The sequence below is a fragment of the Heterocephalus glaber genome, unplaced genomic scaffold, assembly GCF_053883595.1.
Source record: "Heterocephalus glaber isolate CG9 unplaced genomic scaffold, H.glaber_assembly_v1.0 deba00001452, whole genome shotgun sequence".
Taxonomy (NCBI): domain Eukaryota; kingdom Metazoa; phylum Chordata; class Mammalia; order Rodentia; family Bathyergidae; genus Heterocephalus; species Heterocephalus glaber.
The window spans coordinates 19,720,471-19,747,894 of record NW_028258302.1 but is presented as its reverse complement, the minus strand read 5'-3'; the positions used below and the strand labels follow the sequence as shown (position 1 = coordinate 19,747,894).

General features: G+C 40.6%; 1 protein-coding gene and 1 long non-coding RNA gene across 5 annotated transcripts in view; one reads left to right on the top strand and one right to left on the bottom strand.

Annotated features, from left to right (window-relative positions):
- The window catches only part of Usp48 (ubiquitin specific peptidase 48), an 82,757-nt gene that overhangs the window by 5,160 nt on the left and 50,173 nt on the right, over nt 1-27,424 (bottom strand). For both annotated transcript variants that reach the window (XM_013074360.3, XM_013074361.3), the window contains exons 15-26: nt 26,967-27,097; nt 22,663-22,734; nt 19,128-19,252; nt 18,847-18,969; nt 18,517-18,578; nt 18,042-18,152; nt 16,047-16,177; nt 15,546-15,652; nt 13,400-13,504; nt 8,411-8,566; nt 4,170-4,295; nt 1,714-1,762 (exon numbers count right to left, since the gene is read on the bottom strand). In XM_013074360.3, the coding sequence (XP_012929814.2) occupies nt 1,714-1,762; nt 4,170-4,295; nt 8,411-8,566; nt 13,400-13,504; nt 15,546-15,652; nt 16,047-16,177; nt 18,042-18,152; nt 18,517-18,578; nt 18,847-18,969; nt 19,128-19,252; nt 22,663-22,734; nt 26,967-27,097 (1,298 nt within the window). The remainder of the gene's footprint in view (nt 1-1,713; nt 1,763-4,169; nt 4,296-8,410; nt 8,567-13,399; nt 13,505-15,545; nt 15,653-16,046; nt 16,178-18,041; nt 18,153-18,516; nt 18,579-18,846; nt 18,970-19,127; nt 19,253-22,662; nt 22,735-26,966; nt 27,098-27,424) is intronic.
- LOC106009886 (uncharacterized) lies at nt 5,111-13,396 on the top strand. Of its 3 annotated transcripts, none has more exons than XR_002396961.2 (3): nt 5,111-6,279; nt 6,981-7,099; nt 13,140-13,396. It is a non-coding gene; the product is annotated as an uncharacterized LOC106009886 (long non-coding RNA). The 3 variants fall into 3 exon arrangements; XR_001183866.3 differs by having other exon boundaries at nt 5,111-6,328; XR_002396960.2 differs by having other exon boundaries at nt 5,111-6,332.

The following is a 27,424-nucleotide window of genomic DNA, read 5'->3' as shown; positions in this document are numbered from 1 at the left end:
CTGGAGAACATCTGCTCTGGATTCTCTCTTCACCTACTTCCAGGATATCCTGTCTTACACTGGATACATTAGCAGTTCCACTGCCTGTTTCCTTCTGGGTTCACTCTTAAGAGCATAAACTTTTCAATAGAAAAGGCATCAGTTGTGAGGGTAGACTGAAAATCATGTTCTGCAAGGGTCTTATAGACACTGTCTCCTTTACATACCTTCCTGACTCCTGGTCCTAGGAGCTTGGTTTTTATTTTTAGAATTCTCACTCTTTCTCCTGATGTGGGAGACTGAACCCAGGGGGTCTCCCACAAGGCAGGACACGACCACTGAGGTAAACCCTGAACCTTTTTAACTTACCTATTTATTTATTTAGGTACTGGAGATCAAACTCAGGACCCTGTGCTTGTGAGGCAGGCATGGTGCCACTGAGCTAAATCCCCGAGATACTTTTTTTAAGACAGGGTATTGCTAAGTTGCTCTGGCTGGTCTTGAACTTGTGATCCTCCTGCCTCAACCTCCAAGCAGCTGGACTTACAAGTACATGCTACCACACCTGGCAGGATTCTCTTTAGTTTTTCAATGACTATCAGATTCTTTACTTCTTTTGTTTTCTGTTTTGTTTCTTTGAGATGGGGATGGAACCCAGACCCTAGAGTATGTTACCCAAGTGTGCTATCACTGAACCACTTCCTAGCTCCTATGAATTTTTCATTGTTCTCCAACTGGCCCTTCTATATAGGCCCTATTGTTTATTTTGCCATTATATATAGGCCTTTTTTGGGGGGGGTACCAGGGATCAAACTCAAGACCTTGTGCTTGAGAGGCATGGCGCCACTGAGTTAAATTCCTGGGCCTTTACAGGCTGTTTTTAAGCTATCTTATGCTTCCTCCACTACCTTCTTTTCTGTTTATTGACAGACATCTCTTGACTCCATGCTATCAGTGCTGTCTGGTGATCCTGGCTGCTACTTCCACCTACATAATTCTGAGCTACTAAAAGGGTATCTGAAAGATCTGTTCAGCAGGCACTGGTGGGCATCACTAATGGGTAGACTAACCATCTTTTTAAAAGCATATATTTGTAGGTGATTTTCTTGAATTGGCCCATTTCCTGGAGAGGAATCCCATTCCCTCCTGTGCGGGAGGAAAGACATGGGCTGTAGGCACCTGAACAGAGGGCTGGAAACTATCTCCTGCAAGCAATGGGACAGGCTTATTCCCACTTTCTAAATTACCTTCTACAAAGTGCTGACACACACACACTCTTAGCTGCCCATATGCGGCATAGGTGGGGAAGGGTGGTGATGTGGATGTAGGGGGAGGGAGTTGCCTTAACTGCTTCTCATAGATTTCCAACCCAATTTCCTGTTTTTGGGAGTTCCACCTCATTCCCACACCCAGAGGCATCCTGGGTGTCTGTCTGGGAGCTGCAATCTGAATTAGCTTTGCATCTTATGGATTTCTTCACTCTGCTGGTTAACATTCACTTTAATTTCCTCAGGTTAACTAATTCCTATCTTTCTCTCTGTTTTCTATTTTCCAAAATTGTTTGTATCTTTCCCCCTTTCTAAAAAAATTTAAGACAAATGTACGCTTCCATCTTAACAGCATGCAGAAGGTATTTGTTCAGTTAAAAAAGTAAAAGCACTTTACACTATGGCCTCAACATCTACAATCCCACCTCCTTCTAACAACAAACTCCCACAGTGAGTTTATCTTTACCTTGCATGACATCATCCATTGCAGCATAATCTGCAATTGGTTCATCAGCCTAGGAAACAAACAGAAATGGTTCAGACCAACTAGAGGATGGGAGCTACAGAAGAGTGGCCCAGCTACTCATCACACTGAAGTATGGCCCATGATATTGGTACAAAACACACAGGAACCCTATCCAGTAGAGAACTCAGTTTGAGCCACAGCCAGTGATAGATGTATTCGTGGATACCCAACTATGGGTCAGACTCACCTCAAAGAAAATGTGGAGGAGCAGAGGCACTATTTTCTGTCTTCTAAAGATACCTTTAGGTGTGGAAATGTCTAAATGTCTACATGGCCTGAGGTTATAAAAGCTGCTTTGATCATCATGAGTTAAGATGCTAGTGGCCACACTGAGAAGTAGAAAAAGTAATACACAGCTCTTCTCAAAATACTAATTCGGTTACAATTACACTTTTGACCCTCTTCACCATCAAGAACCAAACACCCAATTCGTTTTAGAGTTGAGTCTAAGTCTGGGCTTAAACTGAGATACTGTCCATCTGCAGTGTAAACCCTTTAGTAATATGGGCTCTTCCTGGGAGTCTAGGCAGGAGCATTAGGGTTCAGCAACTCCACAGGTTGTCAACACCACTGCACAGATCCTACAGTTCCAGGAAAAGTAAAAGGTAAACAAAGGCAAGAGGTGAATGTGGGATAGTAGTGTGTGTACATCATGGGGGGGGGGGGGTATGGGTCAATCTGTGCCATGACCTCACTTTGAATCTAGAATTTGGGAAACAGATTTCACAGTTCAGAAATTGAAAAACTACACTACTGCATTATGCAGTATTGTTTGGCACAGTGAGGGTCCTTCTGGCCACCAAGAAACAAAGTGGGCAAAGCAAGCAACAAGATGGTACTGAAAGGAGGATCAGGCTAACAGCCCCTACTTTCTAAAATATCTTCAACATCCAGTAAATCAAAAGCCTATTACCATATCATGGACAAGAATCACACTAAACTGTCAGAATTCTGATTTTGTGATAGAACCTTGTGTCTTGTGTATGTGTCTCAGCCTGACTGGCTGAGCAACCCTAGATCAAAATCTGAAACTTCCTGAGCTTTTAATAAGATGTTACATGTGAAAAGTTCCATACTGACCTGATGTGACACTTACAATCAGAACACGAATGCACTAAAAATATTGTATAAAATTACTTCCAAGCTATGTGCATAATGAGTATATATGAAACTCAAGAATTTTGTGTTAAGACTTGGGTCCTATCCCCCAAACATCTCATTATGTATATGCAAATATTTCAAAATCTGGAAAAATTTGAAATTCAAAACACTTCTAGTCCCAAGCATTTCAGGTAAGGCATAAAACCTGCACTCCTGAGCCTAGAGGAAAAGAGAGGCTACTCTCATAGAGCTACTATGGCATTCCACTCATCCAGAAGTTATGCGAAAGGTTAGGAAGAAGATGAATGTAAAACCCCCGTTTATTTTTAATTGCAGTTTAGGGACTGGATCCAGGGCCCTTTCACACACTAGGCAGGCATTCTACCACTGAGCTACATCCCCAGCCCTTTTTATTTTGAGATGAGGTCTTGACAAGTCACCAAGTTGCCTAGGTTAGGCTACAACTTGAAATCCTTCTGCCTAAGCCTCTGAAGTATTTGGGATTATATGCAAGGGCCACCATGCCTGCTAGAACTATTACTTTTCATAAATATTATGAAAACCCCTACTGTCTTCACTGAAACTTTCTTAATCCTGATTTTAAAGTATAAGTCAGTTACTTATCCACACTGATCACATACTCATTTTGAGTGTGAGGGGCAGCATTTCGAAGTAAGTTCAAGGCATCTGTGTCATTTTTTTAAGGACAGACCTCTCAGCTAGGCATGGGTTGGGGGGGGGGGGCTTGTGAACAGAGACCAGGCTACCCACTTGGCCCAGGAAAACCCCCAGTGACTGCTCCCAGGGCCAACACTCAACCTACAATCTCAGAGAGACCCAAGCATCCTGACCTCCGCCTGAAGGGAAAGAAGAATGAAACACATCTGTATCTGGAAGAGATGGGCCCTGTCACAGAGATTCAACAAGAAGAAATGTGGTGTGAGTCTCCCAGCTGCTGAAGGGCTTCCACCATGGCCTGCCCCTTGAGAACAGGAACAGCACCACTACAACCATCTACCACCTCAGGGTTTGAGCAGAAGCCTTCACTTCATCTCCTTATGGTGTGGACAGTGGCTGACATTGTGTCACAGTAGCTTACTATGAAAACCAGGAGAAAGCCCCAAAGTGTCTTCACTTCTAAGTCTCTTGAGGCTCAGGTAGAGTTGGGGCATCCCAGGGGCAATAAGGCTCATAGTGGTGGCTTACTGCAGCCTGTGTGGAGGCCCCAGCATCCTTTAACCACTATTTCACATCATTAAAACCTAGAGTTCCTGAGCTAGGGAGCTGTTACTTACCTTTAATAAAATGACAGATTCAGGTATGACGCCAAGGGTACCAAGGGTGGCACAGTCATCGCTTAAAATCTTTCCATCAATTGATAAATTCTGGTCAAAAGGAGCAACTGAAAACGCATGCATGATCTGTGCCAATTTAAAACAAAAAAACAAAAGTCTGTATAAAGCAAATTACTGAGACCTATACCCTATCTAAACAAATAAAGCATGGATTCTAAAAATTACAGGCAAAAAGGCTTCAGAGTACAAAAGACGGGTCTTTGCAGTCAGCCCACTTGTTACATTCCTACTGAGCCTATAATCCCTGACAGAGCCAGAACACCCTTAGGAGGCTGCTGCAGAACAGAAATAATTGTACACACAGATCCTTTTGTTCTGTACCTTACCACCACCCTAGAGCTGGGGGCGGGGAGCCAAAGGCGGGAGGCAAAAACAGAGCTGGGCCTCTGGTTCACTGCTGCTCCAAACTCTGGCTGTAAGGCCTGGGGCACCCCACCACTCCCAGGCTCCACATTCTTTCACAGACAAGTCTAAACATCCCTAAATTACCCTAACTTAACCTCTTCAGACTTTTCTCCCTTCTGTGTTTACTCCTTTAGCAAAGGATTTGGACTATGTCTGTAATTCAGTCCTTATGACTGTAATATTCTTAGACTGAATCTTGACTCTAGGAACCACAATAATAATTTCTTGAGGGTTGGGGCCAGGTCCAGCATCCTGGCAAAGTGTTAAATATACTCCAAAGAACTGTTATGGATAGTACTTTAATGCCTTTTGGAAATCAGAAAAAAAGGTTTACATTTGTCATTTCTGGATAGTAATTACCTCTGGAGTGCAATAAAGACTTGATGTCAGAAAGGCAAACACAGGTACCTTCTACAAACACCTTTTACAAACACAGAAAGGCAAACAGAGGTACCAAACACAGGTACTGTTTTAATTCCAAACTGACAGGACCAATTCAGGAACATTCATTCTATTTTGCTTTATAATTCAGTGACATATTCATCAGATATGCCGTATCACATGTATCTTAATTACACCGACATCCACGATGCATGAGAAGACCATTCCACTTTTCTCTGCCTTTTATTCCTTGTGTGTGGAAAGAAAATGAGTCCAGCAAATCAGCTCTGAACTGACAGTGTGTAACAGAGCCTGCTGGGCTGCAGAAGTAGTGACCAGGAACGTAATTTTACTAATGGCACAAAGGTAAGAAAGGACAAGGAAAACAACAACAGAATCTTATCTGGACTTCTCAGAAAGACATTAGCCTCTGATCAGTAAGAAGTGACTGCATAGAGATCTGTGGCTAACAATGCCAATGTCACTGGCATCATCAATGAACTTCATGAAGCAATATGCCTGTTCCTCACATGGAAGATGTACTGGCAGGTCAGCTCCACCAAAACCAGACCAGGACAAAAACAGCATCAAGCAGAAGCATCCAGCCCTAGGCTAGCAAATGGGAGCTGTGAAGACACAAGCTGAACTATAGGAGATGTGTGATGCTAACCTATTGAGGGGAATGTCACAGCCTCTTGAATGAACAATACTTTCTTGCTCCCCTAAATGCTCAGTCTTAAGAGTCCTTGAAGAGATTGGATAAACACCAAATACAGCAGTTCTAGACCTGAGCACCATGGGTGGAAGGGCTGACATTCACGCTTTTCACTGAGCACTAATTAAGCATTTATTAAGAAGTGACCATGTGGGGGCCGGGGATTTAGCTCAGCTCAGTGGTTTTGCCACCTGCTGTGCAAGCACAAGGACCTGAGTTCGATCCCTGGTACAAAAAAAAAAAAAAAAAAAAAAGGTGACCATGTGTCAAGTACTGTGCTAGATTCTGGAATTATCAACCTGAACAATCCCACCCTGCAAGGGTTCACAGGAGGGAGGGTAGGACAAAGTCATGGAGATGGTGGCAGAAGGTGTGCACAAGGTCTGGGGAGTACAGAGGAAAGGAGTCGCTTCTATGACCTCAGCTAAGAGAGCTGTCATAGAAGAGGTTCCATGACTGATGAGCAAGGGCTTTCAGGTAGGTACAAAGAGGCATTTCAATCTTGGAACTGCCAGTGATGGAGGCCCACAGTGCAGTAATTCACAAACTGTAAGAGCTTCAGTGTGATTAACATGAATGATACAGGGCTGCTCAAGGAGTAGGTACAGCATTACTGACCTATATAGTGGAACAGGAGCAGTGAAAACCCTGCTGTTACCATAACAGCTCTAGCTGCTGGCTATGGCAGGTTGGGCTGAGCAAAGGAAGAGTATTAAATCTCGGCACCAAAATGGCCCCTTCCTAAAATAAGCTACAGTACCACCAACTGCAAATTTATCTTTTGGAAAGTAATAATGCAATTCAGGACTGGTCATAATTAAACGCTGTGCATTTTTGGAGAAAAGGAATAAATGGGTTAAACTTCATTTACTTTATGCCATCACAGAGTTGGTTAACAATTACAGAAAGCAAGTTTCTTATGGCTTCAAGTAATTTTATGTGGTGAATATGTCCAGAATCCAGCATTTACACTTTTCCAAAGGCTGTCATCCCATTAACTTCGAAGTATAGTGGCCTCAAAGGAAAGGCTCCAACATATTTAAAAAAAAAAAAAAAAGGAGAAGATCACACCCTTTTCAAACAAACTCCCACCTCCAAGGATCACACACATGCCCAGCACAAACTCCCATGCTATCCAGGCTGCCAGGCAAAAGGGTCAGATCTAAGTGAAGCTTTAAAAGCTGCACTACTGAGCACCAAGGGGAAAATTACATTCCACTGCCCTTTCTTTCATCCTGTTTAATTCACAGTGGTCCTGGCAGGAAGGCTGGGAGATGAGATGACAGAAATGGCAAAGGAAGAGCCAAGAAAAGCACATCTGGGGGTTTCTGCTGAACAACTCCTGTCTTCTGGGAGCTCATCCATGCAGGTAACATGCTCCCAAATGGAGAGGTTTTTCTCTTGGCCTCTGATTTATCCTTCAAAAATAGTATCCCATAATAAAAGCAGCAGAGGCTTTTTAAATGTCCTTACCCACAGGGGCTCTTTTTGTAATTTAAAGGTTTTGAATGTTCGAGGTTTTACCACTGACAGGCAGAAAGCCACTGGTGGAAACAAGCCTTCTTAGATGTAAAGGGTACAATAACAGAGAAAAGATACTGTGCCAATATTTTCAGAACAGTGGGTTCAACCAAGGGAAATACTGTTCTCAGGACAATGTGGCACACATAACACCCTCAAAGGCACACTGTACTTTTGCCTCAATTACAATGATAAATATCAGCAACAAGAAAAATGCATAAGTAGTAACCATGACACAAAAAAGGAGCAGAGAGGAGAATTTGGTCAACTTTTTGGACAGTCAGCAGTGACTAAAACAGACTGGCGACATCTTTTGCCTAAGTTTTGAGATATGCCAATGAGATGCTTGATTACAGTGCTTTAGGTCTGATACCAAGAAGTGAAAATATATAAATCATCTTCATAATGTCCGCATTACAATCATGAAATTGATTTGCAAGTTATGCAGAATGGAGGGATCAAAACTGAACCTCTATTAGCAATGTGGAAATATCTCACAGCATAAAGAATGGTAAAGGTATGCTAAAATGTTCCCAAATAGGCTTATCTGCCACCAAAAATATTACGGGGCTCATCCAAGTAAATAGGCTTCCAAGGGCCTGGGTTTTTTGTTTTTTTGTTTTTTGGGGATTGAACTCGGGTCCTTGCACTTGCACAGCAGGCGGCAAAACCACTGAGCTAAATCCCCGGCCCAAGGGCCTGGTTTTTAATTTCCATAAATTTCACTGCAGATCTTGGTAATGAGTTCAAATTTTAGGTGGACAAAGAAAAATTATACAGCACCAAATAAGAGACCAATTATCCTCGAACTACCTTGACATGTGACAAATTAAATGGTTCTCAATGTTTCTCATTAGAAAAGCTACTCAACATGCTCAAGGTTTCATAATCCAAAAATCACTTTCATCTTCATAGAAATGCTCCTATTTTGAAACCAAGTCTTTTTAAAGAAAGAGTTATTTTAATTTGGGGGCCCTGTGAATATAATTCTAAAATCAAAAGAGCCCTCTCTCAATAGCATAATATTATGCACAGATAGATGTTTAAAAGGTCAGGCTGGGAGAAAACAGATACAGAAATAAATACAGGCAGAAAGCAAGAATTCATTCAGGCTCTCCTAAGTCCTGAGCAGATGTGAACAAATGTTGGTTTTCCTCACCTGAATTTTCAATTCTTTTAATGTTTGATTAGCAGAAACGAGAAGTGCTTTCTCACCGCGAACTTTTCTATGTCGCATACTCCGGCGAATGACTTGTTTTTGATAGGCTATATAATTTTGATGGGATATCTTTTGCCGCTTTGTTCCTCCATTGCTCTACAATAAAGATCCAAAACAAAGAAAACTCTGAAACTATCCACAATGTGACCCTTGCACTTTGACCTTAATTATTCAATGTAAACAATGAAATTCTACGGTTTCTTAGAAGGCTCACATCTACCTGAATAAAGAAAGGGATGAGTGAAATACACCTCTAAATTCATGCAACCAGTTTAGATGGTTGTTACATTAACCATTTGTAAGCAAAATAAGACAAGCACAACTCTATGAGGCTGAAGCAGGAGATTCCTAAATTCGAGTCCAGGATGGGCCAGTGAGCAAGATCCTGTCTCAAAATAAAATGGGTTAGGGATGTAGCTCAGTTGCACAGTATTTGACTAGCATGCACATGGCCCTTGGTTTAACTACCATTACGAAAGACAGACAGACAGACAGAAAGAAAGAAAGAAGAGAGAGAGAAAAGAGAAAGGAAAAGAGAAAAGAAAGCTTGTGACATTCAACCCAAAGACACAATAAAGTGAAATTTTATAATTAATAAACTTAGTTCATGAGTAATCTGAATTCTAATTTGTTTACATATTTTTACTATTTGAGAATGACAAGTATGAACTGTTGAGATTTTTTTGTTTTTTGAGACAGGATCTTGGTTGTGTAGTCCAGGCTGGTCTTGAAGAGGCCAGTCTGGGCTCCATAGTGAGTTCAAGGCCAGAGTGAATTACTGAGACTCTGTACCAAAAAAAACCCAAAAATTGCCTCTTGTCATACTAGTGAAATATACACTTTCACCTAAGGAATACTCTTGCAAAAAACGTTAGAACTGAATGTAATCAAACACTTAGCCTCAACTTCCAATTTTTAGAAACTGGAACATAGAGCACTGGGCAAGAGAGTTAAGAATGCATTATATGAGGAGGAAATCAGCTGAATCCAGAACATGGAATAATCTACAAGAAATCAAACTGTTCTCCAAGTCAATCTCTAGGAGTGACAGGTTAGGGGACAAATGTCCTTCTAGAACACTCTTGTGAGAGGTTGACAGTCAAGATTCTTCTTCTAACCAGGACAGAGAATGAAAACAGGATTTGAAAAATAAAATCTTCTTTGCCTTAATTAAATCTAGATGAAGTAACTCCAAGGCCTCCTTCTGGTTCCCACACTTGTCACTGAGTGTCAGCGTGATGAGCAGAGTGGTTCAGAGTCACCGTGGATGCAAATGCCCCAAGCTCATTAGCAGTAGAGCTCCACACAAGTTTGCACAATAGCTGACAGGACGCAGACACAAAAGCACATTGGTTTGGGAGTTGTTCCTTGGTAAGGCTCTGCCCCAGTTTACATAGTTGTGAGGCTGATTCATAAGAAATTGTTAACTGAGTTAAAAAAAATTTTTTTAATTGATTATTTTTCTCAAATCTTAACTGCTAAAAAGAAAAGGTCAACTTGAACCCACATTCTGCAATTGGGAATAAAAAGGAAAAATATCTAGAGTGATGTAATTTTATTTTAGAAGTATAAAATACAACCGAAAACCAAAGCCCTAAACATCAAGGAAGATAATTTTTAAAGACCGATTCTAAATGTGTTTAAAGGCTTTTCCTGGAATTATTCTCCATTAAACCCACTGAATTTAAATCCAACTTAACTGATAAAAACCAGCCCACTGGTTTTAGAGAGATTCCAATTACCTAAGTGATATCAAATACCGAGTGTATTATTAACCTAAATTTTAGATAACATCAAAAGAAGTGGGTTGATCTAGCTGAGGAGAGGGAAAGGGATTTGTTCAACTCCATTAAGGACAAGCAGAAATGCATCATTTTGTATTACAGGGATTTACAACAGCAATTACAGGAGCTGTTGTTTATGTTCTGAGAACTCTGACATATTATGAAGAAAAGGGTGAGAGAGGAGGGTAACATTCTGAAGAAGCATGGTGCTCTTCAGGGACTATCTACTCTTCTACACAAAGAAGGTTAGATGAGATATTTTGGGGGGGGAACCAAAAATATTTAAAACATCCTAGAGTTTATAACATCCAAATAAGGGCAGGGTAGAGAAAGCAAAATTATAAAGTAAAAAATATAATTGCAGCATAAAAAGCAACATTCCCCAACATTCTCTGTCATATTTATAAATGTGAAAACTGTTGTCATCCACAACTGAAGAGAATAATTCCACATCCATTATAAAAACATGGCTGTGGTTATGGTAACGACGAATAAAACCAGACATTCAAAACAATTATCCTTTCAAAATGTAAAGGTCTTTAGGGGGGGCGTTGGGCAAGGGGGAATTCTGGGGATTGAACCCAGGGCCACATACATGCTAAGCACGCATTTTACCTCTGAGCAACATCCACAGTTCCTGTAAGGCATAAGAGCTCCTTCTAGGGGGTGGGAAGGTGGGTTTTGAGACATGATCTCACTATGTAGCCCAGGCTGGCCTGGAACTCCAAGTAATCCTCCTGCCTAAGTGCTGGAATTACAGGTGTGCACCACCACGCCCAGTTATTTTCTAAAGAACTCTGAAAACTGGAAAAGCACAGCTTGAAAGAAACGAGAGAGAGTAAAAACCATATGGAGCTTAACCAAATTTAACAAAGAATGGAGAATAAATTAGTAATAATTAGCAATAAAAGATGAGAAAAAAGAGGTGTGTGATTCACAGCTGACTTTTAAAACACACTATCAGTTGGGCCTGGTGGTACACAGCTGTAATCCCAGCACTCTGCAAGCTGAGGCAGGATTGCAGTCCAATCTGGGCTACATAATGAGTTCAAGGCCACCCTGAACTACACAGTGAGACGGGCCTTAAAAAAAAAACGCCATGATATCGGGCCAGGGATTTAGCTCAGTGGCACCACACCTGCCTCGAAAGTGCAAGGTTCTGAGTTTGATCCCCAGTAACAACAACAAAAACCCACCATGCTATCAAGTGACAGTAATTAAATCATTATGGCACTGTGAGCCAAGATGAGGAAGTTATTTTCATCAAAAATGGGTATGCAATCCTGTGTGTGAACGCCTAGTATTCCTAAAATATCAACTAAAAAATGCAAATAACCTTCTTTGAAATACATAGTTTGGAATATGGCTTATATAGAGATGGGGACATAAAAACAAAGCAGCAACAGGTTCAAGGGCAGCAAAGCTGTGCCTGCAGACTCCTATGAGAGACACGTAGAGTGGCAAGTGTGGTGGCTACATGCCTGTAATCACAGGAGGCTGAGGCAGGACAAGCACTTTGAGTTCTAGCCCACCCTGGATTACATAGTTAATTCAAAACCAGCCTGAATTACAGTATGCAGTGAGGTCCTGTCTCATAAAACCAAAGAGACATAATAGAATATTTTTTCACCTCAGGGAAAACATGCAGACATCCCTTAACACAGTACAAGACTGCCCACCAAGACTGAAAAATCTACATTTGTACAGAATGCATAGATTCGGCTGGAGTTTCAGGCAAGGGCTCACCTGGTTTGACCAAATCAATTTCAAGTTTGGTAGGACAACTTGAACCCAAGTGAATGATAACCGCCAGCAGACTGGTGCATAAAAGTGCTCAGTTTTGATCTTTTACAGGTGTTCTAAGGTTATTTTAAGAAATTCCAACACACAGAAAACAAATGTTCACATATTCCTTTAGTGCAATTGGGAAACTACAAGGAACATTTATTTACCTTAGGAAGGCCAAGGGTCATGACTTTCTTAATGCTGAAAATGAAGTAAGGGTGCAAGGGAGTACAGACAGGTTAACAAGCACAGATATGTCTGCTCAAGCTGGGGATTTAGCTCAGTGGTTCTGCTGCCTGCCTTGAAAGCTCAAGGACCCGAGTTCAATCCCTGGTACCAAAAAAAAAAAAAAAAAGGCTATGTATATTTTGGGGCTGGGGATTTGGCTCAGTGGTTTCGTCGCCTGCTGTGCAAGTGCAAGGACCCAAGTTCGATCCCTGGTAACAAAAAAAAAAAAAAGGCTCAGATATGTCTGCTCAGTAACAGACACACCAGATGGCCATCCTGACACTTTTCCAGGAAGAATGCTAACCATAATCTGTCTACCTTACTGTAGGGATAAGAAAGATATTTCAGGGCCAGGGATTTAGCTCAGTGGTTTCGGTGCCTGCCTCGCAAGCACAAGGTCCTGAGTTCGATCCTCAGTACAAAAAAAAAAAAGAAAGGTATTTCACCCATGAGAAGCCAAACTATGAATTTAAAATATCTAAAGGATATGTCAGGAACACAATGTCTGACTTTCTGAGATGCTGAGGCATAGCTATACCATAGACTATTGAAACACAGTCTCACCCTATCTCCTGTTTTCAGGACAATTTTCTTTGGGAGGGGGTAGAAAATTTTAACAGCAAACAGTCAATTTTAATAGAAAATGTAAAGTTGATATAAAGAAAAAGACTAACACATCAGCTGATCTGGTCATTTAACACCACAGAGAGACAACAGTCTCTTCTATATACTCCAATACTAAGGCTACCATTTATTTTGTAATGCCAGAATGTGAGTTGAATAAATTTCTTCATATGTAAAGATTCTATGATTTTAAAATATAGCAAGATATGACTTATTTTACTGTTCTTTTTCTGTAAATTTTCTTACAGTGAATTTTAGCAATTCTTAGAAAAAAGTAGAAGAAATCTATTAATTCTGGAGGAAATATGGTCTGTGGCTTTTCATGAGGAATCGGGAGAGCTGTAGCATGTCACCGAAACTAAGGTTGGAAAAAGGAAAAGCAAGAGGAGCAGAGAAGCAACAGCCCACAGAGGGCACAGAGATGTGCACAGGCCTGGAGGGAGGTACCACAAAAGGATGAATAATCACACACTCCTGGTTCTGAATAAAAAGCAGCTTCCACACATACTTGATTAAAATCTGGATCTTTTTCTCCATCTGGTTTAGCTTCTTCCTTGTCTTCCTCTGTCTCAGAACTGCTCACATTCAGCTCCGGAGCTGAATCCTTCATCACCTGAATGTGCCAGGACCAGAAAGAGAACCAGGTCAGGGTCAGCACCCAGGAAGGTGGGCTACTGGGAGGCACAAACTTGTGGCTTGCAGCCCGGGGATTTAGCTCAGTGGTTCTGCTGCCTGCCTTGCAAGCGCAAGGATCCGAGTTCAATCCCTGGTACCAAAAAAAAAAAAAAAACAACCTGTGGCTTGCAACCTGTGTGAAGAAGTCACCTTTCTCATGGGGAAATGACAGGTGGGTAGGGTGGACCAAGAATCCTATGGTGTGTTCTTTATTCTTTTCACATGTTAGTTTAGCCCTGTAACTACTTGTGTGTTCAGTTAATACATTCATCATGAATGTAAGAGGTCTCTGACGAGCAAGTATTATAAGGTTTGTACAATGACATTCTGTTGCAGAAATTCAAAGGCACTCTACACCTTGTCAAGCCTTTTCAATCAAGCCCTAAAACTGCTCAGGTGATGGGTGTCACAGCTTCTTAAATGAGAAATGAAAGCTGGGCACAGTGGTGCAGGCCTGTGATCCCAGCTAGTATGGAGGCTAAAGCAAGATCTCAAACTCAAGACCAATCTGGGCAACGTACCAAGACTCTGGCACAAAATTTTTAAAATTAAAAGGGCTGGGGATGTAGGTCAGAGGTATAGCACTTGCTTTTCAAGCATTAAGCACTGGCTTGATACCTCCACATTGCAAAAAAAAAAAAAAAAAAGAAAGAAAAGAGAAATGAACAATGAAGGAATGTTTTCCTGTACTATTGTGCGGTACTGATGTTAAATTAAAAATAATGAAACATCAGCTAAAGTGGATACTATTTCATACGAGATACCACTGAATACCTGTACTAAAAGGTGTGAAAGATTTAAGGAAACTTTAGGGGAAAGACACTTGTATTCAATAACTTCTCTTTTTCTCACCAAATTAGGAGACAGAGGCCTATAGTGCCACCGAACTCTAGATGCCTACAGGATAATTTTAACTTACCTTTCCAAAATTGATAACCAGCATCAAATAGAATGTATTCTATTTTGTTTTTAAGCCCCAAAACCCTGTGGTTCATGAGACGTCCAGAGATCCACATCCAGATCTCTTCAATAGCCAACACTAATACAGTGAAGATATCCTAGGTTCTGATCTGTTTCATCTACCCTTGCAGATCAATGCACAAGGCTCTCAACTGTCCTTTTTTTCTTTCTTTTTTTTTTTTTTGGTACCGGGAATTGACCTCGGGGCCTTTTGCTTTCAAGGCAGGGGCCAGAACCACTGAGCTAAATCCCTGGCCTAAACTGTCCTTTCTTAGGCCTGTAATTATTGCCTCGGCAATTCCAGGCTCAATGGTAAGTCACCACTCCACTTCCAACGTTGGAACTCAAGGCAAGTCCTCTCCACTGAGCTACATCTGTAGTCACCCCTACCAAACTTTTGTTTCTGTCCAGTCTAGCTATGTTTCCCAGGATGGTCTTAAAGCCCTGGGCTTAGGATCCTCCTGCCTCAGCCACTCAAGTGGCTGGAACCACAGGTCCATTTCACCACACCTGGCCAGGGTGACTTTTCTGTGATTCTTTCTATGCTGCTTGAGCACATTAGGCTTACCTCTTTGGCCTTTGTTTCATGGAATACTTGTCCCAGGCTTCGTCCCTGAGTGCTCAGATAATCTGCTCCTCTATGATGACCTCCCTTTCTACTCCCTCTCTGGCACTGCAACCTTCACTTCCATCAGCCTCTCGCTCTACCCTGCTAGATGTGCTTCACATACTTGTACCCGTGTGAAATCACTGTACAAGTGGATGAGCTCCGTCTGTCATGTCCATCACTGTAACCCCAGCATCAAGACCATTCTTGGCCCACAGCTGACATTCAGAAGTACACATCAAATCAAAGACAGGCCAAATTTACACAGATCATATAACTATTCACTTTCAACTGTCCAATTCTAAATCTAAGAAAACAAAACTTCAGTCCCAAGCAGTCCAGTGAAAATACAACAGCAAGTCAAATATCAAGAGCAATCATTCCTAGCCAGGGCCACAAGGGGGACCAGTACCTTTTTATTGTCTACCACTTTGTGAACATAGATGGTGGCCTGAGTGTACTCCCGCAGGTCCCTCTGCTGCTGGCACAGCAGGCCTTCTCTGCACTCTGGACAGAGCTCTAAAAAATAAAGCACAAGGGGCTGAGGAATCACTGTCGAAGAACTAAAGGTGGAAAAACATATATCAAAGTCACAAGTGCACATTCATTGAGCTATTACATTAACTGTCTTATTCCTGTGTGCAAATGATAACTATGAAGAGATTCATTCACTGTGCAAATGCTATATGGCAGTTCCTCCCTCGGGAGCCCGGGCTGCCAAGAGATGATTTTTTTTTTTTCAGTGCTACAGGATGAACCCAGGGCCTTAACCACAGGCTCTATTACATATGAGCCCCAGCCTCATGAGCTTTAATTTTAAGCAAAAAAATATATAATATTGACATACTCTTTCCTCCCCCAGCTTAAATGTCAACTTTTAACTACAGAAGCCAGATACAATATTAAAACTTACTAGGTTCAGAAATATACTGTGTTTCTGAAGGGTTTACATCTCCTACTTCAATTCTTGTGATTTTGATTATATGATCCACAACAAACAGCTTTTGTATCATCTGCCACTCGCTGGGCCATATCAGAGCTATACTGTGCAAGAAAACACAACATGCCTTAAGACACAGGGAAATTAAGAACACTAATTAATCCATGAGCACCCCAAACCAAAACAGTAAATGACAATATTCAATGGAAAGATACTGGAGGGGACATCAGCATGAACAAGGACTTTTTCATACAAAGGAATGTTAGAGCAGTAGTTAAAAATAAGGGATAGTTAAATAAATTGGCCTGATTAAATACAAAAATATAAGTTGATAATAAAATAAGTTAGCTGGAAGATAAATACAACATAACGCCATTTATATAAAGTTTTAGTATACACATTATTGTGTGTTTCTTTTTAAAGGACTGTTTTCTGAGGCTGATAATCCTCAAATTCAGGACAGTGGTTAATTCGAGAGAAACAGAGGAGCTGGCCATGGTGGCGCACGTCTGTAATCCCACTTGGGAGGCTGAGGCAGGACTGCTGCGCATTCCAGCCTGTGCCACACAGTTGAGTTCAAGGCCAGCCTGAAGTAATAGCAAGACCCTGTCTCAAAATAAACAGAGGGAGAGAAAGGTAAGAGTGGATGGGAAGATAAAGTATTCAGGAGCCTTCAATTAATTTGAATTCTGTCACCGTTAAAAAAAACTGGTGGCACACCTTTACTTGTTTATTAGAGATCTTTTCTGAATGTACAGCATTCACAATAACACCAAAAGGAAGAACGGAAAGAGGGGAATGAGGGATGGCCAAGAGCTGGGCAAAAAATCTAGAAGAACATTTATGTTAACTGTTGTTTCTTTAAATGATCTTAATGTTTTGAAATATGAATGATAAACCCTCATTGAGCTTGGTCCAAAGGGAAATTATTTCCTTTTAAGCACCGGCGATTAAACCCAGGGCTCCACACATTCCGGGCAAGTAATCTACGCCCCTGAACTACACCTCCAGCCTGGTAATATCTATGTCTCTACTTTTTTCCTCCACGTCTTTCTAGCAATGTTGGAGGCAAAAAAAAAAGAATACTTCGGGCCGGGGATTTAACTCAGTGGTTTTGCCGCCTGCTGCACAAGCGCAAGGACCCAAGTTCAATCCCTGGTACCAAAAAAAAAAAAAAGAATACTTCTACAGTTGCTTTAATATTATTTTAAAAGATCTTTTGTTGTTTTCCACTTCCATAAACTGTTCCTCTTGTTGCTTTTGCTGCCTTCCTCTGCCACCCTGCCTTGGAGCCAGCTGATTATGGACTGAAACCTCTACAAACTAAGGCAAATAAACCCCTTCCCCTCTAAAAAACAAATAAATAAATAAAATTATTTTACATGAGGGCGAGGGATTTAGCTCAGTGGTTCTGGCGCCTGCCTCACAAGCGCAAGGTCCAGAATTTGATCCCCAGTACCAAAAAAAACTTATTTTACATGATAAAAATGGCAACATTGAGGGTAAGGTTCAGAGGAGTCATTCTGGAAAGACTTGAGGGTTGGAATGAAATTTCAAGACCTTAGAATTCCAGATGACTGGCTCAATATCTCTCTCTTGCTCTTTATTTTCTAAGGCTTGGCAGATCCAGAAAAAAACAACTATAACCAAGACTATGTTGATTATGTGATTCTGGAACAGAGAGGTCTGCCTATAGACATGATGCTGTCCACCAGTGGGCTGAGAAGAGAAAGGGGGCTGAGTCTGGTCAATATGAATGACAAGGAATGAGCATCAAAGTCTCATCCCTTGTCTGCAGAAGCTGTCTGTTAAAGATAAGTACTCACTCTAGTAGAGCACACAAAAGGGAAAAAAAGCTCCTGATCTAGTGAATGACTACATTCTTAGAATGGACTGCTTATATTGGGGGGTGGGGGGCTCTTCTGAGCATATCTTATCATTAGAAACAGAAAATCACACGAAACTCACAGTTTAGAATCTTCTTTGGTCATGGAAGCAAATGTAAACATAAGTCCCCCATGGGGACACAGAAGGGCGCTATTTCCAACCGATGACACAGGACTACATCTTGTAGGTTTTCTGTGCACATGAGACAAAGATAAATATACCTCACTATTGAAGAAGGGAAGACTTTTAAAATAATTATTTAAAAATTAGAGATATGGATAAAGGGATATTAGTAATTAAATTCTTCTGGGAATTATTTGTTTAGCTTGATAGAAAAGAAAGCTTTCAGTGACTGCTAGTTAAGATAACCAAGAGGAGGGGGTCAGGCATGTAGCTCAGTGGCACCGTGCCTGCCTGGCAAGCACAAGGTCCTGAGTTCAATCCCCATTACCAGAAAGAAAAAAAAGATAACAAAGAAGAATGCTACAAACAAAATCCATGAATTCTTAGAAAAAACTAAAGTCAGCCCCCAAAATAAGAAATTTCTCGTTTCTACCTAACAAATTTCCGCCATTCTTCTACAAAGAACTGAGACACGATATAGAGGACATCTGTATCCTGGAATATAAAAAAATCACAAAAAGGAACACATTAATTGTCTCCATAATTAACACACACTCCCTATGATATATGAGGTTTTCCTCAGTCAAATCTTGTAATCAATGGAAATAGAGCACTCTACCAAGGCCTAGAAAGCTGCACTAAATCCCCATTTAGGTAGCTAAACACATAAGATGCTCTTGGCTAGTCTGAAAACTCATCAGGAATTTGGCAAAGTCATTTTTTAAAAGTGGATGATTTCTTCCCTTTGTGGGAATCATTATACCTCTGGCCAGTTACTGAGACACGGTCTGTTTTTGTCCTGGAACAGATTCGGAAGAGAAGTCTTTTGCTCATTTGCGATCATCTTATGTAAGGCTTCGTTTTCCTCCCCTTCTCTTTCTAAGATCTGAGAGAAAATGAAGCAATCAGCTGTCTCCTGCTGACAGTACATGCCTCGGCACCTCCCTCCACCCCCATCAAGAGCACAGTGATAAATAACTCTATTGGGAAGTCACCTCAGGGAGGTGGTGTGCTATTTCATGGTGTCGGCACAGAGTTCAGTACCTTGCACTGTGAACAGCATTCCCTGTAACTCGGAAACTCAGGAGCCTTTGGGAAGTACTGTTGCAGTTTGCTCCACGCCTCTTTAGAAACCAGCCTTCTTTCATTTTCAGAGATGCACAATTCTCCTGAGTTTAAAAAGGCAATAAATTGTATGAGTAAAATGGGTGGGAAAAAAGTCAGTACCTATGTCTTATTTCTTAAACAAAAAAAAACTCCCCAAATCTATTTCCTGCATAGTACCTTCTTAAATTTATGAAAAGTCCTTAAGCATTCTTTTTCTCCATATTTCCTATAATCTCTGTGGTTTGCTCCTAGTTCCTCATAGATGTAGGCGAGCACACATATACAGAAAATAAATCCTGTCTTATTTCATTTTAATTCTAAAGGAGAAAGCCATCAATCTCAATCTTAAATTCTCAATCTAAGTTTGTGGTTGAAAAATTTCAGGAGATAACACCAAGTGCACAATAACTAGAACCACGCACTTTTCAGTCCTCCCTGCCAGTACAATAGCAGCACACCGGGGCTTCCAGGGCTCCTGGGGTGGCCCAGCCCTGGCAGGGCTCACAGTATTTCCTCCACCTCCACACTCAAATGTCACAATTCCCTGCAGACTTTATGGCCTACCGTTTTCTTTTTACTGAAATCACCGTGCACTGAAATAATATTTTCAAGGCTGTGTAGATCCCACAAATCTTTATCAATTCAAAGTTCAGCAATAATGCAATCTACCAATCAATTTAAAAACCACTTTCAGTCAAGGTCCAATTTCTTTGCTATTTTCAAATTGTTTGGGTATCCCAAACTCCCAGAAGACAAAAATACTACTACTCATGGCTACCTAGTCTATTCTCAGACTGTCTCAGGAAATTCAAGACCATACCAGGTTACAATCTCAGTAGCACCTCCCTACTATATAGGTTTTTTGTTGTTGTTTTTTGTTTGAGACAGGATCTCACTATGTACTCCAGGCTGGCCTTGAACTTGTGGCCATCTGGTGCTGGGATTGTAGGCGTGCACCACCATGCCAGGTTGATTTACTATTTACCTTATGCACAGTGAACTTCACTGCACATAATAAATAACCTGAGAATCAAAATAATGAATGTTCAGAATCACTCCAAAAGGTGAAAAAAAAAAGTTGATTTATGAAATTCGGTCTGTTTACTCTATCCCCCATAATTTCTATTGCCTCAGTAGAGTGTAGCTTCTTAACTTTTACTATTACCTCTTACTGTTGTTTGAACAATCTCAAGAAAAGATTATTTTTACCTTAATAGACTTTACCAAAGAAATGTGGGTCACAAGAATTTTTCTTTCTAAAGCTATTCATTTAAATTTCCTTGGAAGCCATGAACACTTACTCCAACGTGCCTATCCTCAGACATAAGTAAGACATTAAAAAAGGAAAGAAATTTAATTGGATTCGTAAACCCCAACGAGTACATCCTTCTGGAGAACTACAATGTAGCCATAGGTAGATTTTCATGACCTGATTTAGCTCAAAGAACTCCAAGGCAATTACTATATAATGTTTGAGTAGTCTACCTTTTTATTTTTTCTCTAACAGCAGTGAGCTGGGGTTGTTGCTCACTGGCAGAGCACTTTCCTAGCATAACTGTAGAGAGGCTGATGCACAAAGACCTCAATTTCAAGTGCAGTCCATTCAACTTCGTGAATTGATCTTGAATAAAAACATCTAAAGGGGGCTGGATATGTGGCTCAGTGTAAAGGCCCTGGGTTCAGTTCCTGGTACTGCAAAAATGGAAAAAGGACTCTTTCTTTATATGTGTGGGAGAAAATCCCATTTGGTTCAAAGAAGAGAGAAAATGAAGGGAATAATAACACAAACACACATGCTTTAATATGTAAATCAGCAGAGGGGCTATGGATGGTAGTTCAGTGGTACAGTACTTGCCTGGCATAGCTGGGTTGGACACCCAGCACTGCCTTCCACCCAATCTGCAGAGAATTCACAAGTATTATGGAAGTACCTATCACATATGAATGTGTAGAAATTAGAACTGTTCCCAATAAATAACATTTTATAAACTGGAGAAGAGAAAACCAATTTAAATTCACCCAATAAACAATGTCTTAAAATATAAGAGTAAACCAATCTTGAGTGCTTTAATTCACCAAATGTAACTGGATGGGCTCATACTCAAAAAGTCTTCCAGTAAACAGAAAAATCAACTTAGCAATGAGTTCAGACTCTGGATAAACAGGCCCTCTACGACCAAAATCCAGTTCAAAATGCAGTTGATTAGGTCAGAGTATCCAAAAAGGAACTGTAAAAAATCTGTGCTTGGGTCGGAGATTTAGCTCAGTGGTTCCGCCAACTACTTCGCAAGTGCAAGGTCCCAAGTTCGATCCCCAGTACAAAAAAAAAGATCTGTGCTTATATTAAAGAGACATAGGGCTTTGTAAATACATGGCACATTTGTTATAAAAAATATAACTCAAAACAAGGATTTTCAAACGCCAGGTAAACTGTTGTACAACTGTATTCCTAGCTATTCGAGGATTGCTTAAGTTGGCTTAAGCAGTTTGCTAACACCCTGGGTGACACAGTCACAATACACACAAACACAGACCAAAAAGAATTACAGATAAAAGTGGTGGTGGTGGTGTGTGAGGCACTAAGGGACAGAACTCAGAACCTCACCTATGCCAGGCAAATGCTGTATCCCTGAGCTATATCATCCCATCTGCCAGAAGTGAATTTTAAAATTACATTTGTGTGGGGCTTGGAGACATGCACCTATAAACCCAGCACTCTGGGAGGCTGGGGCAGGAGGAACACAAGTTCAAAAGTCAGTCACAATGGGGCCGGGGATTTAGCTCAGTGGTTCTGCTGCCTGCCTCGCAAGCGCAAGGACCTGAGATCGATCCCCAGTACCAAAAAAAAAAAAAAGTCAATCACAAGGATCACAGGGCAGCCTGCCCCCCCGCCCCCCGAGACTCAGTGAAATTCTATCTCAAAATAGAAAGTAGGGCTGGGAATGTAGCACAGTGAGGAGGCTAGGAGTTCAATCCCCAGTCTTGAAAAAAAAAACCAAAAACCACTTATTTTCATTGCCTCCTATCATATAAAGTATTTGTAAGCTTGTCAATAAATGCCTAAGAAATCAGATGTATAGACAGCCCTAGTAATATAAGAGCTAGAGCCAAAATGTTCCAATTGGAGAAGGACACATAGTTATGGGAATCAACTGATTCTCCTCAAATTCAGAATTCAATGTCACAAGTAGAAAGTTTCTTCTCTGATGAATTCCTCTAAATAGTGGAGAGACAGTATATCATCTTAAACAAAGTAAGAAGGTGTGAGGGCCTAGTAAGACACCAGGTGGTAGAAACTAACAGTTACATGGGGTAAGAAAATGGAAACACCAAGCACAGCACAGTACATAAAACCAATTCTCCCCAGCTCCCACTCAGGGTTAGTCCCTAAGAGAAAGGGCAAAATTGAACAAAATGTTTATTTATGACATGCTACAGCCCAACTAACAACAGGTTTATGATTCCAGCTTACCATGTGGACACAGAATGTCTTCATTAAAGTTTAATTCTTCCTCCTCTTCTTTTCTTTCCTCCTTTGATTCATCTAAAGAAACACAAATGGTAACTGCTCTAATTATTGTATTTAAAAATTCAAGTAGCAGGTATATTACTCCACAATTTATTTTTCTTTGGTATTTATTTATTGTTTGTTTCATCAGGGTCTAGCTGGGAAATTCAGGCTAACTTTAAACTCCTGTCTATCCTCCTGCCTCAGCCTTCCCAATACTGGGGTCACAGCTGTGCACCACCATGTTCAACTTCCTTTGGTATTCATTCAGAGACATGGTCTCAAAGCTCAGGCTGACCTGAAAACTGACATCAACCTAACTCACCCTTCAGTGTGCTGGGATCACCTGCGAACCCCACCTCACCTAGATATTCTGTACAATGTTGAATAAAGAAAACTTTAATTACAAAAGTTAGATCCAGATGATTCCTCTGCGCTTCTGTCAAGTGTTATCATTTTTTCCCTTAAAAGGAAAGAAAAGGATCTGTATGACATTTAACTTGATAAAGATTTAGGTTATGCAAGAAAATGTGACCCTTTTTTGCAAATTGAAAAATAATTTCCATGTCGCTCTACTAATTCTAGTCAAAGTATTCAGAACACTGCATCATAAACCAAGTTAGTCATCTTCATGTTGTATCATTTTCACCTACGTACTCTTGTAGAGGCTGAACAGAAGCTCTAAGGCAGGGGCAGGGATTTAGCTCAGTGGTCCTGATGCCTGCCTTGAAAGCGCAAGGCTCTGAGTGCGATCCCGGATACAAAAAAAAAAAAAGAAGAAGAAGCTCTAAGGCAATAAGAACTTAAAACTTTAATGTGAAACATACCACACATAATAAGAATATGGCTTTTCACATTGCATTTCTATTTTCTGCTTTTCCTATGTTTCTAGCATGCCATTGCCATTTGTTGTTAGTTGTGTGTAATGGGGAACAAATAACAAAATCTTTTATCAGGAGATTAGGGCAGTTATCTGTGGATTTTCCAGATTAAGAAACCTAACACATCTTTAATGGAATTAATGTATTCAAACAGCATTTACTAACCACTGAAACAGCTCAACTAAAGCTGGGGTTGTAGCTCTGGGAAAGTACCTGCCTGGCATGTGCAAGGACTTAAATTCTCAGTAATGCAAAAAACAAGATGTGGCCAAACTGTCACACCACTGCCTGTGTCAATACACAAACAAAGGTAACTTCTCAAATGAGGACATAACCTCAACAGTTTTGGAAAACCTAGGTCTCAGCACTGCTAATTCATTTTCATATGAGTGATAAAGACTGGTGACTGATATACTCTATATGGATATAAGCATGAAGAAAATAAGCTCCTAATGTATTTTCTAAAGGAAATTTATCAATATGCACCAATGATTATCAGTATGTAGCGATTATAAATTATCTAAGTCTGACACAGCTTTGAAGAATTTACCTCTCAGAAATAATCTGAAAAATACGCAAAGATGTAGATGTAAGAACACCCAAAGAGGGCCAGGGATTTAGCTCAGTGGTTCCAGCACCTGCCTAGCAAGCGCAAGGTCCCAAGTTCGATCCCTGGTACCAAAAAAAAAAAAAAAAAAAAAGACAAGCATGAAAGGACAATAATCCAGTATCTTCCCTCAAGAACACCCAAGGATGCTCAATGAATGTGAGCCACATATACTAGTTGTACAGGTTGAAAATAGCATTTAAATAAGTGTGGGTTATCCACACAATAAAATGTAGCTGGACATTTCAAGAGAGAGAGATGCAAAGCTGTGCCAGTATGAGCTCCTTTATAAAAAGCCACTAACTATATTCAGGGATTGTCTCCTGGGAGGGCTTTCAAGTTCTGCATTGTTACATTTCTGCAGCTTGAAGCTTTTAAAACTTTTCAATGACCAAAGGAGAATAGAAGCATACTATCCCCAAAACAACATGAAAAATATTTTTAAGCTGGCCCAACATCAAGGCACTTTCTTTTATGGCACCCAACTGTACCTAAAATGAGGAAACACCAACACACAGAGGCTCTAAACTGCAGCAAATACATACTTCATGTACTAGCCCATACGATACCACTAAAATTGCAGTATGATTTTTCAAATAAGACAATAATCTGAAAATACTGCTAGGCTCACAAAATATATAGTATAACAAAATATTAAGGAAAATCTACTAACCTGAAGACCTAAAAACATAGCTCAGAGGGCTAAGGGTGTTGCTCAATGGTAGAGCACACTCTTGGCATGCATGGGCCCTGGGTTCAATCTCTAGCACTAAACCAAACCAAGAACACAGCTCAGGGAGCTTAAGATTAATGGTATCTCGGGGTGTGTTAATTTTCTAAAAAGAAGGGGGATGACAAGGGAAGGTCAAAACCCAATAATTACGTTTAATATATAAGACATAAAATGCTGAAGTGTAAAAAAACACAGTATACTTTAAAAAGTTAGGAATATTAAAATACAGGAGAGAAAAAAAAATAAAAATAAAGTAAAATAGAGGAGAGGCTGAGGCAGGAGGATTGCTGTGAGTTCGAAGTCAGCCTGAGCTACAGAGCAAGTTCAAGGCCAGCCTGAAATAAGGAGACCCTGTCTCAAAAAACAAATGAGAGCCAAGGATTTAGCTCAGTGCCACCAAGCCTGCCTCACAAGTAGAAGGTCCAGAATTCGATCCCCGGTACCAAAAAACAAACAAATAAACAAAAAAACCAAACATACAAAAGAAAAATAAAGTAAGTTGGGTGTGCTCACACTGGTCTCTAATCCCAGCACTCTGAGAAGATGAGGGAGGAGGATCTCAAAAGTTTGAGCCCAGCCTGGGCAACTTAAGACCAAGGTCTCAAAAAAAGGCTGAGGATATAACTCAGAGGGAAGGCCAGTGTCAGGACAGAAAGAGAAAGAGAAATAAGGAAGGAAGCAACCAAGCAAAATAAAATAATATATGCATGTAAATGCCAATAGGGCTGGGAGAATACAGTGGACCCTCAACTAATGGAGAGCCTGACAAACAACTTAGGTTAATTAGGTTTCATCTGCCTCTGGTTATCTATAGCATAAACCCAGGTAAATATCTAGATCTCAGCTATATTAACTTATAACCAACTTGAGGTACAACCAGCCCTCAGGCAACAATTGAGTTCCTAAGTCAAGGGTCCACCGTAGTCAACGGTGAGAGAAAGTGACAGAGAGAGAATGAATGAATTAAAAAAAAAAAAAAGGGAAAATTTTGTCTTTAGTGAGATACATGCTTACGGATTACTAATTAGGAGTGACAGGATTGATGCATAGAGGTAACTAACCTCTGAATTACTAAGGCTCATCAAAGGAAATAAGTGGTCTGCCTTTCAAATCTTGTTTGTGGCCCTGGGGATAGAGCTAGGGCTTCACTCACACTAGCTCCCACTAAGCTATGTTCCCTGCCCTCCATTTTATTTATTTATTTTTGGGGGGCGGGGGTACCGAACTCGGTTCCTTGCACTTGTGCAGCAGGTGGCGAAACCACTGAGCTAAATCCCTGGCCCACTGCCCTCCATTCTAAATCTCAAAATAATTTTAATGTCTTAATTTCTTCTAATACCTTAAAATAACCTTATAAAACTAAATTTATTATCAAACCTAAAAATGTAAATTTGTGAGCACTAAAAAAAAAAAAACAAAACCTAAATTTAGTAGCTAATTCATAGTAACAATTTCTTATCCAAAAGCAGGGCTTCAGGCATTGTAACTCAGGTATTGCCAAATAACTTGCAAGGAAAAAGTTATCCAAAGATGCCCCTCCCTCCTGGGTGATATGCGATGGATGCACCTGACCTGCATGTAGAAGTTCAGCCTGTCAGTGCGGGTAGAAGTCCTGAGTTTGCAATACACTGTGGTTTGCAGCAGACTCACCATTCCTCAAAGGTTTAGCCTGGAGTAGAATTAATATTAATTTTGCATATGATTAACTAGATAGAGCTTGGGCCCAGAGAATGACTAGTAATGAAGGAGAATTTCATATGGGAGCTGCACAGTCTTTGCTGAATTTCAGTAGCTTAAAAATATATTCTATTGGGCTGGGGATTTAGCTCAGTGGTTTCACCGCCTGCTGTGCAAGCACAAGGACCTCAGTTCGATCCCCAGCACCAAAAAAAAAAAAAAGAAAGAAAGAAAAAAAATTCTATTTGCCTTTAGCTATTTGAGAGCTTTTGATTTAATAAAAAGTGTTTATAACTACACAAATAGGTGCAAAACCAATTTACTACAAATAATTTTAAACTTCATGGTAAATTTTCTACACATAAGTTACCTTTACTGAAGGTGTTGCCGTTCATTTTCCCATTGCTTTGGTCTGCATCACCATCTTGCTCATCTAGTTGTTCAAGAGCTAGCTGGCGCCAACTCCTCAAGGATGATTTGCCCACCCAAAATCCATCATCACTATGGAAGAGAGGAATGTCAAAGCATACAAGTAATGTATCCTAATGTTCTCCTCCCTTCTATCCATGGAAAGACCACAGCCAAATGAAATTGGTTTTTTTGAGACAGGGTCTCCCTATGTAGTTCAGGCTGCTCTTGAACTCTCTATGTATTCCAAGATGGGCTGGAACTTGTAGCGATCCTCCTGATCCTCCTGATGCAGCCCCCTGAGTGCTGGGACTATAGGTATGTGTCACCACGCCCAGCAACAGTTTTGTTTTGTTTTTTGGCACACGATTTTTTTAACCCATTTTCTGGCTGTGGCCATTTTCACTCTCACTATTGAAC